This window comes from Megalops cyprinoides, chromosome 14 (assembly GCF_013368585.1).
Source record: "Megalops cyprinoides isolate fMegCyp1 chromosome 14, fMegCyp1.pri, whole genome shotgun sequence".
Lineage (NCBI taxonomy): Eukaryota > Metazoa > Chordata > Actinopteri > Elopiformes > Megalopidae > Megalops > Megalops cyprinoides.
Window position 1 is genome coordinate 30816412 of NC_050596.1, and position 15845 is coordinate 30832256.

Genomic DNA, 15845 nt, shown 5'->3' on the forward strand with positions numbered 1-15845 from the left:
TTTACTGATATGTTATCATTTGGCTGTGCCATATTTATCTGACACATTTCATTAATCAGTTCAAATAAGAATATGGGGCATATCTGACAGAAAATGCTGGGTTTGTTGCAAAGCTTTGTTTTAGTGTTGATATTCTGTACAGACAGACAAGGGGCACAAACTACCCCAGAGATGAGCCAAGTTTAAGGGATCCCTGTTCTTTTTTCCAACTGTAAATGTACAAAACAATGAAATCCCTGTGAAATTATACATTTCTTAATTTGCCCAGGACAGCCACCTGATCATGCAATTGATTTACCAAGATTGTAAAAAAAATTCCCTTTTTGCAGACAGTGTGAAATTACATATCCATTCCCCTTTGATTTATTGAAAAGTGTCATTCTTAATGTCAGAGTGAAGAAAAACTGAAAAATGAAAGAATGAATTTTCCACCCCTAATACAAGTTTGGGCAGTTTTAAATCCTTGCTACATTGTTGTCTGCTGAAATGTCACTTTACCAGGACACTGGAATAGAAAAGACTATTGAAGATGGCCAATAAATAATAATTATTTTTTAATTTTTAATAAATTACTGTTGCCATCTCCTGTGAAAAATGGTAATTGCAGTTCCAGCAGATCTTAAGTGAAGCAATGATGTCATCAAAATATCAAAATAAGTTTCGTTATGGTGAGTATGCCAAAACACTGTCCATTTCTCAACATTTTAACAACACTGACACATTGTATGAATTCAGCATGTTTAAGTGAAAAAGCAACGTGTCGGAAGCCGGACACATTGTGAACCTGAGGGTTACACATTATGCCAAATCAAGCCAGTGCAAATCAGAGCTGCGTCAAAATCTGTCCCTGTTCCCACCCCCCAGTTTCCTTCACCAGAGGAACTGTGAATGTGACATTTTGTTGACATCACTGAGTGGGTCACTGGAGCTGGAAAATAGTAAACGGATGGAGAATGGTAGGAGACTTAAAACATTCAGTCTGAGACAGGCCTCATCACCCACTGTCTATCTGGAATTCTATTACATTTGTCAAAGAGGATAAACACAGCTAAATAAATTTTCATGTTTGGTTGTCAGTCCCCGCAAGCATGTTAAATGAAAAAGTATTGATCTAAGCTATCAACAACTGGCAGTCATTAGCCTATTAGCAGGCATAGCTTTCCTGCTCGCAAGCTAGTACATAGAGGATGCAGCACATCACATGAGTGACTTACGTTCTTAAATTCTGTAAATCTATGTATTTTTCTTTGTTTATTTTTGGGAATAATTTTTACCACTACACGACTGTATACAATTGTAGGTAAAGTCCAACAGCTACATGTTTGCTATATTTGGCAAAATATTATACTGAGAGCAGCAGACCGTTCACTGTAACAGCATATCAAGGCAGAGCAGCTTTACAGTGTTTTACCTGGAAACCCTATTGTTACTCAGATCACTATGAATTGAAACCTCTTTTCCCCACAGATGGCATATTGTTATAATAATATTTTCATTTATATAGCACCTTTTTCAAGCATACAGCACAAACTGTTTCACAAAAACAATGTCCATATAATGTTAAATCCCTGAGTAGAGGCCACGTCCCTTAACACAGGTTAAAAATTGCAACACAGAACATTGTTAACTAGATTGCTGCTAAGTGAGAAACACTTCCTGGCGTCAGACCCTCTGAACTCTCTGGACATTTTTTCTCCCTGTTTAGGCACTCCCAATCACACAAACCCACCTCAGATGATGTCTAACATTACACAACCATTCTCAACCTATGCAGTGCTTTCAATGGTGGTGCAGTGGAAGATGCATGACACTGGAATACATCCCTTTGGCCGATCACTCATGAATGTAATCAAACAAAACAAGGCCTCTGACACAGGCGAGCAGGAGTTATTTTTAAAGTGCCTTATTGCAGTCTTCCAAAGGCTGAGTCATGAGTCATGCCCTTAAGATTAGATTACACCAGTTATTTTTCACTAACACTGAATGTGAAAAAATTACAATAGACCATATAATTCAAATGGTGAATATGTAAACATCAAATTCTTCCAATGCTTATCAGTCAGCCAACTCCAAATGAAGTCATCAGTCTATTGTTTAACAATTCAATATATTTTTCTACATATATTGCAGATAGTTTTCCTGCCTATATTTTAAAAGAAAATACATGCATGTACAGATACAATTTTAACACTCTGTTCCTATTTAACAGATTATAATTTATTTCTAATACGTAGGTGATACATCTGTTAGTCAAGTATTTGTGGGTAGCCCTTAAAAGAAGCTTCATGTTGAGGGTGTTAGAATGGGGTGGAAGGGTCTATGCTCAACCATAGAAAGTTATGCAGGACACAGGTAGCCTTCACAAAGGTCTTGTATTTCCCAATACCAGCTCCAATTGCCAATCTACTGCCAGGCAGCCAGGATTCCAAAAGTGCTCTCCATGATTACTAGCTTGAGAAAGACAGTAATAGACCTGATGTTTTCTGCGGGGGTTTGTGCCAGGGTAGGGCCTCATACTATGACTGCACAGAGAAAAGGTTTCATGACATGAGGCATGAGCTAGTGGTCTCCGATAGTAGAACCTACTAGCCTACTCCATCTCTACTTCTCCCAAATGCCCCCATATCAACTGCCGTTCCTTGAAGTGGAATTAGGCATGAATTACCATGGTGAAATGGTCCCCTGATAATCATGACAGAGAGAACTAGAGTAGGGCAGAGCCTGTTGGATGGCATGTTTCCTCAGTGTAGTTATGATATAAACATTGAAATTTCATATTCTCTGACGCCTATCCAGTTCATGAAGAGCAATTGTTTTCCATTGGTAGTTACCTACCTGAGACAATTTGCCAGCTGTTCTATCAGACAGACTACCTCTGCGAGTCTCCCTGGCCATTATTAATTGAAACCAACCTGTTCACCCAACCAAATGATCAAAATGACTCCTGTAAAGTTTGTGGTATTGACTGTGATGGCTGGCTTGGATCCTGTGTGTTTACAAGCTCTGAAAATCTCACTTCTATAATTATTATTTAGTGAAATGTCACTAAAATTAAGTTTGAACTTTAGAGCTGAAGCACTATAACACAAGATAAAGTGCCTATAATTACATACTTGTGCATGTTATCTGTAATGAGCATAAGTAACTGCCCCAACAATCCATTATAAGGATGTTTGACTTTAGAGTTGCAGATATCGCTAAAAGAAGACAAAACAAGAAAAGATTTTCTTTGACAATATTCTCTTTATTTGTCTTTTAGAAAAAAAAAAACTTGCCCTTAAGCAGGCTTGTCTAACAATGAAATGTAAATCTGACAGATTGAAAATAGCCTATTTGGGGGTGGACATTATAGATGTAAACAAGTGAAACAAGTGATGCCACAAGTCAAAATGTGCAAGCCTTCATGGAATTCATATCTAGATGCTCAATTAACTCTGTGCATGTCTGCCCTGTTCTCTTGTGTGATTTGGGCACAGGGTTCTGTCATTGCTGTTCATCTGGTGATCAATAAATACTTTGTTTCATAGTAATTTTGTGTAGGAAATAGCAGGACAATCTGATCTTGCACACCTTCACAGGTGTGGACAAAAGCATGCGTTTGCGTACATGGTACATTTGGTGTGGATCAGTCATAAAATTTGTTAATGTAAGCATAAAATCCAAAAAAAGTCAAAGGAGACAACTGGGGGGGTGCACTGAAGTGGGGGGTCCATCCTCCCCAAGCACCCCCATAGCACCGGGCCTAACTACAGCTCACTTTCTTTAACAATCTTCAGTTAGTGTAGACTTTGGAATACCCAATCTCTCAGCTGCTTTGATTGGCCTCAAATATCCTGTCCAGTTGGATTGATTTTGATCTGAACATTATCTTTTCAATCAAAAAAGTCAAGGAATAATAAAATACAGCTTTTTGCAAGTCACACTTTTTTGAGGATTTCAAGTTTTCATTGACTCGCCTTGGATTGACTGTCATTTTTAAGTCTCCTACATAGCCTACTGTACATGGCTGCTGCCACGGCTATGGGCAGTATGGCCAACCTCATGCCGCTTTTCATGTAGGTGTGGCATGGCACCAGCTTTAATTGACTGGTAATACCGAAAAGCATCAAGCCTCCGCAAGCATTCTCCTAAATCCGTGTATAGCGACGTGTAGGGTGCTCACGCCCTCCCAGTACATGCAGATGTGCGTGAGGGTACTGTCGTACTGAGTGAGGCTGTCAAAAGTTTGGCGCCAAATGTAACGTGAAGGGAAAGTGAACGGCTCTGTCCAGGTCTGTGGTGAAGTCACTCGCTGCACGACGAGAGTAATCTGGTTGTTTGACAGAATGGTGCGTACAAGGAGTTCATTATAATATTTTCTGATGTCTGTATAATAACAGTAACATGATAAAAATGTTAATTTGCCGTAACCGTTGGCTGGTTTCTAAGCAAACGCCAATGCTTCCGTTTGTAGTAGCCCGCTAGCAGCGCAAAGTAGCTAGCGACTGTTATCTACCTGTCTTCCATGAAATTCTGCCAAGGTGATTAGCCTGGTAGCTACTTTGCTAAATGAGTTGCTAAACTTACTTACCGAATTTCTTAGAAGTTGTTTTGTCACTTTTCGTCATATTGTTAGCCTACCCCTTCTCGTTTGCCTCTTGCTTATTGATATAGGCTACTGTGAATTGCAATGTGACGTTTAAAGGTAAATTAAGAGAAGACTCGCCGTCCCATGACTGTTTCGGAGGAAAAGGTCAAATCTTGTCTTTATAATACGCTACAAATCAAGGTCACAAGATGACAAGTGACTATAACTTCAACGAGGGGGTGCCGTATGTTTAGGCTATTTCATAGCTATTATTGCACATGAGTTGAAAAAGAAAACAAAATAACCGTATGTGAAGAGCTGTCCCTGTCGGAGACGTTATTTGGCAGTAAATGACCTCATAAACCTGCATAGGTTAATAACGGCTGAACCAAATCAAGTATAAGATACTGTAGCTAGCTAGTCAGCAAACTAGAAATAAAACCAAGGACCTAAATAAAACGGACCAACACACAAAATAAAGAAATTCCTTGCCACTACTGTTATGGAGACATGGTTTGGTTTACCACAATTTAACCGCAAAGCAACCCTGACGGTTGGCCTGCTTTCTTCTAATGAACAGATCTGATACGATAATGTTAAGATATAGGACTGCAGAAACAGAAACGTGTAGGTGGTAATGGTTGTTTGCTCGCTGGATGACAAGACTGAAAACAGCGATTTATTCAGCGCGGAGACGTGCCACTGAAGTGCGTGCGTGAGTCCACAGTGGTAAACAGCGCAGAAGCAGGGAATCAGAATACGCTGCTTACTGCCATATAAACTGTGATTGCACCTCTGTCTACATCACATACAAACGCATACGCATGGCTATCTATAGCCTACAGCTGGCAAAAGCTTCTCAAAAAAGGTGAAACTGGAGGAATGAGTGCTGAATAGCCAGATTGGCAGTATACATGTATGAATGTTGTATGAAAATTGGTGACATGGACGCTTTTGCAGTGAAGCCAGCATTGTCTATGAAAGATTACAGGGAAATCGGCAGCATACGTGGCACTGTGAAAGGGACTTAAGTATGTCACCATCTAAATATATATTGATGAGATATCAGTTAATGAATTTCACAATTTTAAATATTCTTCTCTTATTCAATGTGGTGAAGCCACAAAACAGATTTACAAAAGGTGTATTTTCTGTTTTTATTCTGATTAATAGCAAAAGCATAGAAGAGCAAGCTCAAACAAACAAAAAAAAAAAACTAAATGCCTGAGTTTTAAGTTTCATAGTATTACTCTCCAAAACCAAGTGTTGTAATTTCAAAAACCACACCAGGTTTCCTTGTAACATAGGCTTTAGTACATTCAAGAGAATTCTTAGTAAACATCACCTTGAGTATCCCCCCTCTAAAGTTGGTGTCTTTATCATTAACATTTGTGTCAAGTGGCAAAGTACATTTGTAATTTGTCACTTTGACCCATTATAACTGACTTATAAATCCCACATAATTCTGTTCATCCCCAAGAACCTAGCCTCTTTGTCTGTGTTAAATAGCATGCAACAGAAGTGATGTCAAGAAAAGTAAACTTAAGCCTATATTAGAACTGGACTGAAAGCATACTGTAATGCGATGGAAATCTCCTTTTAAGATACACATATACCTAAAAGTGACTATGTTTTACTGTGATAGTGCTTGACTGTTTTCAAATCATAGATCCAACAGTGTGATTGAGATAAAAGTGTTCTGTTAGACATGAATGTAAATTATGCAGATGGTTTCTAAATGGAGTGTGCACATATGTGCAAGTGAGGCCATTCTGAAACCTTTATTTTTTCTTTGTCCATCTATTACTGTGACCTGATTTTCCCCAGTTCAGGGAGATGCTCCCCGTTTCCTGTGCGAGCTGGAAGATAAGGTTCTGCTGGTGGGCGAGGACCTCTTCCTGGAATGTGTCATCTCTGGGAGGCCCACCCCCCATGTGCTGTGGTTAAAAGACGGAGTAGTTGTGGCTTATGGAGAAAGCAGAGTGAGATTTCATACATGAATACAATCTAACTGTTAGAATATATTTTCCATATTTTATAAGTTATTTTTTTCTTATATTGCAATCTTAGCTCCCAGAAGGCACAAGGTCTTGAATTCAGGCTTATAGCCCAGACATTTGCTAATTCTAAGCTAGGCTTTGTCATTAGCTGACTATGACCATGACCAAGATGTTGGGACATAGTTCTGCCATTCTAACTGGGGACGGTGAGCTTACAAGACAGGTTTCCTCATTGCTTAAAGTATGGAATACAGTACCTCCTAGCAATTTTAAGTACTTCATTGGTGTAAGGTCCTAAATTTTGTCAGAGGGAATATGATATATATATATATATATATATATATATATATATATATATATATATATATATATATATACATATGCATAGAGATGTGCACCTTACAACTGCAGTTGGCACTTTGATAGTGCACTGTGGGATTTGTAGTGTGTGAAGCAGCTGTTGGCTGTAGGTGAGTGTACATGAGGACCACGCACAATTTCCTTAAATACTCACTGCATGAACGCAGTATATGCACAGTGAGGCAAGCTGAATGCTCCGTTTGTGATTTGAAAGCCCTGGTGAAAACTGTCTTTCCTCTGCTCACCAGCGTGAATGATGTAAAAATCTTTTTTCCTCCCATTCAGATTCAGCAAGAAAATCACACCCATGTCCTGATAAAGAGGGGTGTTGTTTTATCAGATTCTGGAAAATATGTATGTGTGGCCAGAAACAGGGAAGGGGAGACCTGTTGTTCAGTACAGGTCCTTGTCACAGGTAAAGTTCCATATTTTACCATTACTTCATCGTAACTTGTTCTGTAGCTTACATCACCCATTATTATATGGTTTCACCAGTGTGGAGGAATATAGGCTTGGACAAGCCTAAAGCTGATTTTCCTTTCTTACAAAGCAGAAAACATGCTTGAACTCTTTATTACCATTGCAGAGACCATCCAAGGGGCCCGAAGACCCAGTGGAGCTAACCTGTGTGTCGAATATCCTGATAATAAGACGCAGCAGACACTTTTAGATGTGCAACCCAATGAAGCACAAGGGACCGGAGGTCAGATGTCCACAGATGGAAAACCGGCTCATAAGTAAGCACTGGCTCTCATGGTTTTCCTTGCACTTGGTTACAAGAGCATAGGCCTACATTGAATACAGCCTTAGGAATTTACCATCATCACAGCAGGAGTAAACTTGTGCAAGACTGTGATGAACTTTAATGTAGAGTGATTAAAAAGGATGATTGCCTTAGTTTATCCTGTGCCATTATGTGCCTGATACGCTGTATTAATAAAATGTTATCTGCGTAAAGTATTTATTCTCAGAAGTAATTACAAAGTTGTCCTGATCTTACATAAAGCATTTCTAATTATAGGGCATATACTTTATATACATTTTTAATTAACAATTAAATTACACATTATAAATACATGTAATTATAAATACATTTATATTTATAATTGTATGATAATTTATTCAAATTAGGTTAGTTGTTCTTTTGCAACTTCATTTTTTTCTCATCTTAATCCTTTAGTACCTCTGTTGATTTTAATTTAATTAAAGCTGTGCTGTAATAACAATGCCTCATCATATCATCAATGCCTCCTCCATTTAGCTTCATCTGTTGATCACAAGTGCACACTTACATATGTTGCTTCTCAGGGTTAGGGGTTGACATGAGGAAACTACCACTTCATATAGAGAGATTACAAAGTGTAATTTCCTGTTTGTGCTGGACTGGAGTGAGGATTGAACCAAAGTGGAGGACCAATGTATTCCAGCTGAAGGTGTCCTACCTGTAGTTGCGTAAGCAGGCCAATTATTTTTGCAGTTTAGCAAAACCCATCAGAATCATCAAAATGGCTAAACATTCGTCAGCAAAAGACGGGCATGTGCAGTCTTCTGAGTGGTCAGTACATTCGTCCCTTTCATGTAACGGGGGAAGTCCTATGTTTGAGTGACAGGGACAGCCACTCTCTCCTTTTGGTCATGCATGGGTTAAGGAGCTTCCCTGCTCAATGGAAAGGAACACATTTATGGGAGTGGGTTTGATGAGACAATATATGAGAAAGCTTGATGGTTCAGTTTTACAAGATGTTAATGTTGTTCTTACCAGAAAGAGGGGTTATGTAGCTTGAATCAACACTGCCTGCAGAACGGTAGCTCAAATGAGTGACAGGTGTGAGGTTGCATAAAATGGCTCCTCACTCCCATGATTCTTTGAGGAGCTAGCCAATAGGGAGTGACACTGTAGTGATGATGCTGCTTGGTCCAGGAGTATATAAAGTAAAACAACCATGTTAGCACTTCTGAGTAGTTGGAGCATTCCCAGCCTTGCCTCGGGTGTAGGGATTGCAAGGGAAAAGCAAAACTACACGGCTACAACTCTGTGTAGTTTTGTTTTTTGGGGTTCTTGTGAGGCTCAGCTATTCTCACATTGGATTTTCTGAAACATTTCTGGATAAGGAGATTTGTCTGAAGATATATAACTTCTGGGCTTAGTCCCATTGTTTCTAGGCACTCTTGTGAATACAAGTAAGTAGATTTTGTTCCATAAATCTTTGATTATCCAATGCAGCACTTTGCATTTGTGTAGTGTCAGTTTCTGTATTTGCATATACTTTAAAATGCTGCTGAGAAAGGATACTGACAAAAATAAAACTTGTTAATGTGTGTTAAGAACTGTAAATTTTAATGATTGTGATTTGCCATTATGGTGGAATGGTTTTAAATGGCTGTTTTTGAGAATTTGGGCTTTTCCTCTTTCAAGGTTACTATACTGTGAGATTACTTGAGAAAATCCAAGAATAGCTCCTGATAGCATTAGTGTGGTGTCCCAGCTGGGCTGTGATGTCTTTTTAAGGGAATCGGCAGTAGGACTATCAGTTGCACCTCCAGCTATGTGCCACATGTTGACTGTCAATCATTTTGGTACAGATTATTTTTGGACGCCGCCATTTCTGTAACATCGCCTCTAGTGCTCAGGCATAGGAAGTTTATAAAATTTAGTTTTAGATTTTGCAAGAGTATAGAACTCTCGTAAGCCTCAGTCTTGCTTTTTGCTGATGTCAACTTGGAAACCTTGTATTGTGCCTTTAAAGTATGTGTTACGCTCATACATTTTCTGAGAGGAGAATCTGAATAAAATAATGTGCAGCTGTATTGGCAGTGTTGTCAATCTTTTTCTAGAAATTAATTTTCACCTTCAAGACCAATTAAATGTGTATGAGAACCCTTCAGCTAGTTTTTGCTAAGGTAACTTAGTTATTGGTTGCGTTATAAATCTGTGGCTTACAGATTTCTTGTCAATTCTTTTTCTTGTTATAATGACAGTTTACATTAGTTTGCTCTTAAATGGTATAATTACATTATCTGCCACTATGAATGTTCATAGCTAATGTGGACTGCTATTTTACATGTCAGCTAATGAACCTATAAATGATTCATGTTCATGCTATCTTAGCTATTTAAGAAATGTAGTATCCTTTTGATTATTTATGGTTGTCATGCTCAGTAAAGAATATAGTTTTTTAAACATTATTTTACTGGGATACATCTGTATTAAAATGTATTGTTTAGAAGGCATAAATTACAGACACAATTTATTATACATCTGTGTGTGGTGGATTTAGGTTGATATGCAAATTGCAGTAATTTGAGTGGGAATGTGACCATGAAAAAACATGTGGCATGAAAATACATTGGTTACATATGCTATTGATTTATTTTTTAATATTAGTGCAATTTATTTGCAAAGAGTCTTCATCAGCGTTAACATGTCTCATGTTTCAGAATACCGTTAAGCACATTTAATCCTCAGCCATATCTGAATATTTCTCAAATGTACAATCCTCAATTATCTATAATAATCTATGAAATTGCATTAGCTGATTGCTTGTCATTGTATTTTGTTATTGCTACCACACTAAATTTCCATGAAATTACTTTATATTTTGGACAAAAAAAATAAAACAACATTCCCAGTACATTTAAACTTATTGTTTATAAGGTGTAGTGTGAACTGCGTTTTATTGACAAAGGAAATGCTGCCCCTAGACCTGTTGAGCAGCAGGTGTTACCTGAATATTAGATAAGCACTAAAATGCTGATTGACGACCCCCAGTTGCTGCTGCCATGTCACTGGGGTGTCAATCGCTGCTGGGACCGAGGGTTTGCCCTGACACCCAGACCCCATGGTGCCACTGGTCTCTCAAGTGTCAGGCTAGAGAGGGCCAGGTGCTCTGGGGCTACGCGAGTGATTAGTCAGTCCCCCTCTTTTCAAAACGGCTAAAAATAACCCCTGCATTCATATCTGTGCACATTGTATATGAATTCACTTGTAAAGATACTGCATGCAATGCGCACTGCATAGTCTTGAACCTTTCCTGGAAAAAAGTTGGCTTATCCTCTGTGTTAATAAGTAAAGTAATAAATACAAGTATGTTCAACAGAGAGGTAATTTGGTGTCATTCTGTTTCTCCCCTCCCAGGGTGCCTACCACCATGTCGCAGGCGCCAACATTTACACAGCCGCTGCAAAGCGTTGTGGCACTTGAGGGTAGTGCCGCAACGTTTGAGGCTCAAGTTAGTGGTAAGGAAAACTTCTCTCCTGCACAGGGCCACACCTCTGACTTGTATGAAAGTACTCAAATGGAAATGAATCGTGATTGTGGAATGTCTAAAACAACTTAGATAAAAATAACTCCAAGGTAACATGAGCCACAGTAAAGAATTCAATGGTTAACATCACATCAACAAATAAACATTACTAAAAGATGATTATGGCTGTTACAAAAATCAGGTTATAGTCAACTTTGTGAATTACTTGAAATTGCATCAGAATTGATTATTACCAGCGATAATCATCCACATTGTTCAATGTTACACACAGGTACTCCAGTTCCTGAGGTGAGCTGGTTTCGTGATGGCCAGGTTCTTTCTGCTGCCGCTCTGCCCGGCGCACAGATCTCGTTCAGCGATGGCCGCGCTGTACTGACGATCCCTGCCGTGACAGCCGCACACAGTGGAAGATTTTCTATAAGAGCCACCAATGGCGCTGGACAAGCCACTAGCACTGCCGAACTACTCGTTACAGGTGAGATCAAGGCCATGCAACTGTAACGAAACAATGCAGTGAAATCAAGATAGTGAAATCTTGTTGGGCGACCAGTAAATGATTGGCACAAAGAAATCAACTTGAATAGATGCTTTCACACTAAATGTGCAATCGCAACGTGAACAGTGATGGGCATTCAGTATGCATGGATGGTGGAGAAATGTCTTCACTGTGTGTACCATTAAAGTTTTGGTGTGATTGTACAGAATATCTTATGGCTACATATTAGCAGTTATTAAGGTAATTTATAACAACAATTTGCTTGAGAATACAAAAAAGTTGAAGAAAAACTGGAAAATTTCCCCTCTGTCCTCTACTGGCAACCAAAGGTACTGCCTAAAGAGAAAAATAAAAATACCTTTTTTTGGGAGGTAACAGAAACGCATTAACTTGAGAGGATGTGTGCAGAATTCATAGTATTATTAGTTATTAACAGCTGAAGCACAGGAAAGCAGGCACAGGGCCCAGTGAGGTGCAGGCCTCTGTGCTGATCACAGGTCTCATTTCAAACAGATGAAAATGAAAATGACAAGTGAAAAGTTGAGATATTCCCTCAGATTCATCAGGTTAAAGTCTGTGAGTAGCAAGGAGGCATTTAAATTTCAACCTATACAATTTGAAATGTTGTTGTAATGGATTTGATTTAACATTTAATTTGATGTTTACACTGTATTACAAAGAGTATATTCCTGCACTATAAGCTTCATGTAATAATATAACAAACTGAGGTCATGATTCATGAAATTCAGCATCATTGTTTTTTGTTTTTTGATACTTCATGATACCAGAGGTAAAGGGAGGTACATTACTGATGCACTTATGATGCATTTCTAAGTCATAAAAATTACTTTACAGAGAGGTTTTCATATTAATGGAATGGATGATGTTAATGTGAAAACATGACTGATTTTCATATTATTAAGTTGAACATAATGGTAAAAATTCCATCAGCTCACCTGTGGTGGTGGGCATTTTGTGAAGTGAATGTAAATGTACATTTTGGCAGCAGGTTAAAATGGTAGTTTTGCCACATTATTAGCCATTTCTAATCTGATTCATGTATGTGTGTTCCAGGCTCTAGCTTCCTATTAGAATGCCACATCACAAAGCAATTTGTCAGAACTAACAATGAGCACATAAAAAATTTTGTCAGTGAGCCAAATCACATGCCGTTGCACAAGTTAAATGGGTGAAACTGATAACATTTTGCCAAAACACTAGTAACCATATCAATGGATGACATTAGATACACATGCATGAGGCCTATTGAACATCAGTCATAGAAAGCCATGAGAATTAAAACTCTCTTTGCTTTGTGTGAGAGGAATAATGTTTAGCTATATATTAGCCAGGAGTTTCAAATGGAAGTTCACTGTCAAAGCTGTGAATAGAATATGGGAAATGTGCGGTATTGGTGAACCAAGTGTCTTTCATCTTTTTTGTGTAACAGTGCACATTGTAAAACTCTCATGGATGTACCTTGTTTCATTGCAATCAGTGTGTATTGTTTTCTGAGATATTCACACAGTATATTCTCTTTGTTTCAAGGATTGCTTTACAAATTAATTTTGTACCAAAGGCATGATAGCTTCATAAATTATTACATTAGTGTACTATACATACATCACTAGTATAGGCAACTGCTAGATTTTTCCACCATCAGAAGAGATGTTTAAGTTGAACTCTTCTCACAAAAATAAGTGCATGCAGTATTTATTTAAAATTGTTTTGTTGTTTTCACAGCGGAAACTGCGCCCCCCAACTTCGTTCAGAGACTACAGAGTATGACCGTAAGACAAGGAAGCCAAGTGAGACTGGATGTTCGTGTGACAGGAATCCCTACACCTGTGGTGAAGTTCTATAGGGAGGGAGCTGAGATTCAGAGCTCGGCTGACTTTCAGATTGTTCAAGAAGGAGACCTCTACAGTTTGTTGATTGCTGAAGCCTTCCCTGAAGATTCCGGAACGTACTCCGTCAACGCCACCAACAGCAGTGGACGTGCTACTTCAACTGCAGAGCTGCTTGTTCAAGGTGAAGAATTATGTTTCTGCTCTTGCACTTGAGTTATCCCAGTCATGGCAATGCTGATTTATTTACATTTATTTTACTTAACTTGCATGTGGAGTGTTACTAGTGTGCAAATTCTTGTTGATTGGCAACATTGGTCATTTACTGATGTTAATGACAGTGATGATTGCAACAGCAATATTGCAAATTCAAGTGAAATTGTGAGTCTACATTTACTGCATGTTCATTTTAAATTCATTTTGAATTCTTGCATGATTGCCAGGTGAGGAAGAAGCCGTGCCCGCCAAAAAGTCAAAGACCATTGTGTCAACTGCTCAGATTTCTCAGACTCGCCAGACGAGGGTCGAGAAGGTAGGAAACAATAATCTTTATTTAATGATGACTTCATTTAATAGTGACTTCAGACATTGCACAGTGAATATACACACGTTAATCCAATTTTCCCATTTACACAGAGGATGGAGGCTCGTTTTCAGACTAGCGAGATGATGGAAGTGCAAATGGAAGGAGGTGTAGTTGCTCAGCAGCTGCAGCACAAAACCCCTCCACGCGTGCCGCCAAAGCCAGCCTCCAAGTCCCCGACTCAGGCGACATTAGTGTCTAAAGTTGCAGCCACGCGCCATCAGTCTCCTTCCCCTGTGAGGCACGTCAAGGCGCCCACCCCGACTCCTGTCAGGTAAACCGTTGATCGCCCTGCGTAACTGCAATAGTGCTCCATACAGGATTTTACATTTCATTGTATTTGAGGACACCTTAATCCATATCTACAATGGCCTTAAAAGCAGGGACAATGTAATATGCAGAGCTTTTTATCTACACAGCAAACACACAGCAAGTCAGTCGCCTCCATAAATGAGGACATAAAATTGGTGGGCAGATACAGGCAGCGTAAAAACCAGCTGAACAGTGTGGCCAAGTGGGATTGGAACTGGCCACCTCTGATCCATGTGTCCAGTTCTGCTTGACTATGTCAGCCTTGCTCTAATCTAAATGTGTCGTGGCACTGCATTAGTGCGGAGGAATTCAACAATGTTACCTTGATACCTTTAGTGATTCTGACTCAAGTTTAATGCTTTACAGGGCTGTATCTCCCTCAGCAAGATTGTCAGTCTCCCCCATAAGACCTGTGAAGTCCCCAGTGATGACCCGCAAACAGGTCACCCCGAGCGTTGATGTCCTCCCTCCCTGGAAGCAAGGGGACTATGAGGCCACCTTCACCACCATGACTGCGGGTGGCGCTCAGATCCAGACTACTGCTACTCATGTCCGCATGGAACAGCGCTGGGAAGGTGCTTATGGGATGCAACAGCAAGCAGCTGGTATTGGAGCTGGGATTGGAATCTCTGTCAAAGAGGTAAGAGAATCCTCCCTGGAAGCCCAGGCATATCGAAGAACTAGTGCCACCTGGTGGTGTGTGTGCATAGCATGTGTGCATATATGGCAATGATAGGAATTAATAAGCCTAAAAGGTGATCTCCCTTTTTGAAAAATTATGTTGTGTTTGATTGTTGCCACTGCCCAGACTGAATGTATGGATTTAATCTGAAAGTTTCTGGTTAATTAGTTTACGCTGCAGATGTCGAATACTTGATTGTTTTTTTTTCGTGAAGTTCTCTTCCTGTGGTCAAAAGAGGGCACGCAGAGATCTTGCCATGCTTATGACTGATGAATCCTTAACTCGCTTATTCGTAATAGGACCAGCATGAAAGTGACAAAACAAATGCAGTAATTACCGTGGTAACTGCGGTGGACCAGGCCCGCGGCCGTGAGCCTCTCCCCGGTCTTATAGAGCGGAGCAGCACGGAAACAAGCGTGACTACCATGCATATAAAGCCCGTGAAAGAGGAGCAGGTAGTTCAGACATCAAGCCCAAAGTCCATTCAGTCACCCTCCTCACTCTCCCATCTTTTTTGTCTTCACACTCAACATTTTAAGTGTTATCCAAAGTCATACTATCCTTGTATTCCACCCCTCCATTCTCCCATACTTTACCTCCACATTTTATATTTTTTCAATGGTTGCATTTTTGTACATATCCAGCGTGTTTCTGATGTTGTTTTTACTTCTGATATCTGAAAAGAAAACACATGAGGTGTCAAAAGAGATATCTGTAACCTTGGCGACTCAAG

General features: G+C 39.4%; 1 protein-coding gene across 1 annotated transcript in view; it reads left to right on the forward strand.

Moving 5' to 3' along the window:
- The first annotated feature begins 8900 nt into the window (after nt 1-8900).
- The window catches only part of ttn.2 (titin, tandem duplicate 2), a 171503-nt gene continuing 164558 nt past the window's right edge, over nt 8901-15845 (forward strand). The window contains 7 exon segments of the mRNA XM_036544926.1: nt 8901-9108; nt 11063-11163; nt 11464-11667; nt 13432-13719; nt 13979-14067; nt 14172-14392; nt 14797-15070. Of these exon segments, the coding sequence (XP_036400819.1) occupies nt 11076-11163; nt 11464-11667; nt 13432-13719; nt 13979-14067; nt 14172-14392; nt 14797-15070 (1164 nt within the window). The 5' untranslated portion in view covers nt 8901-9108; nt 11063-11075.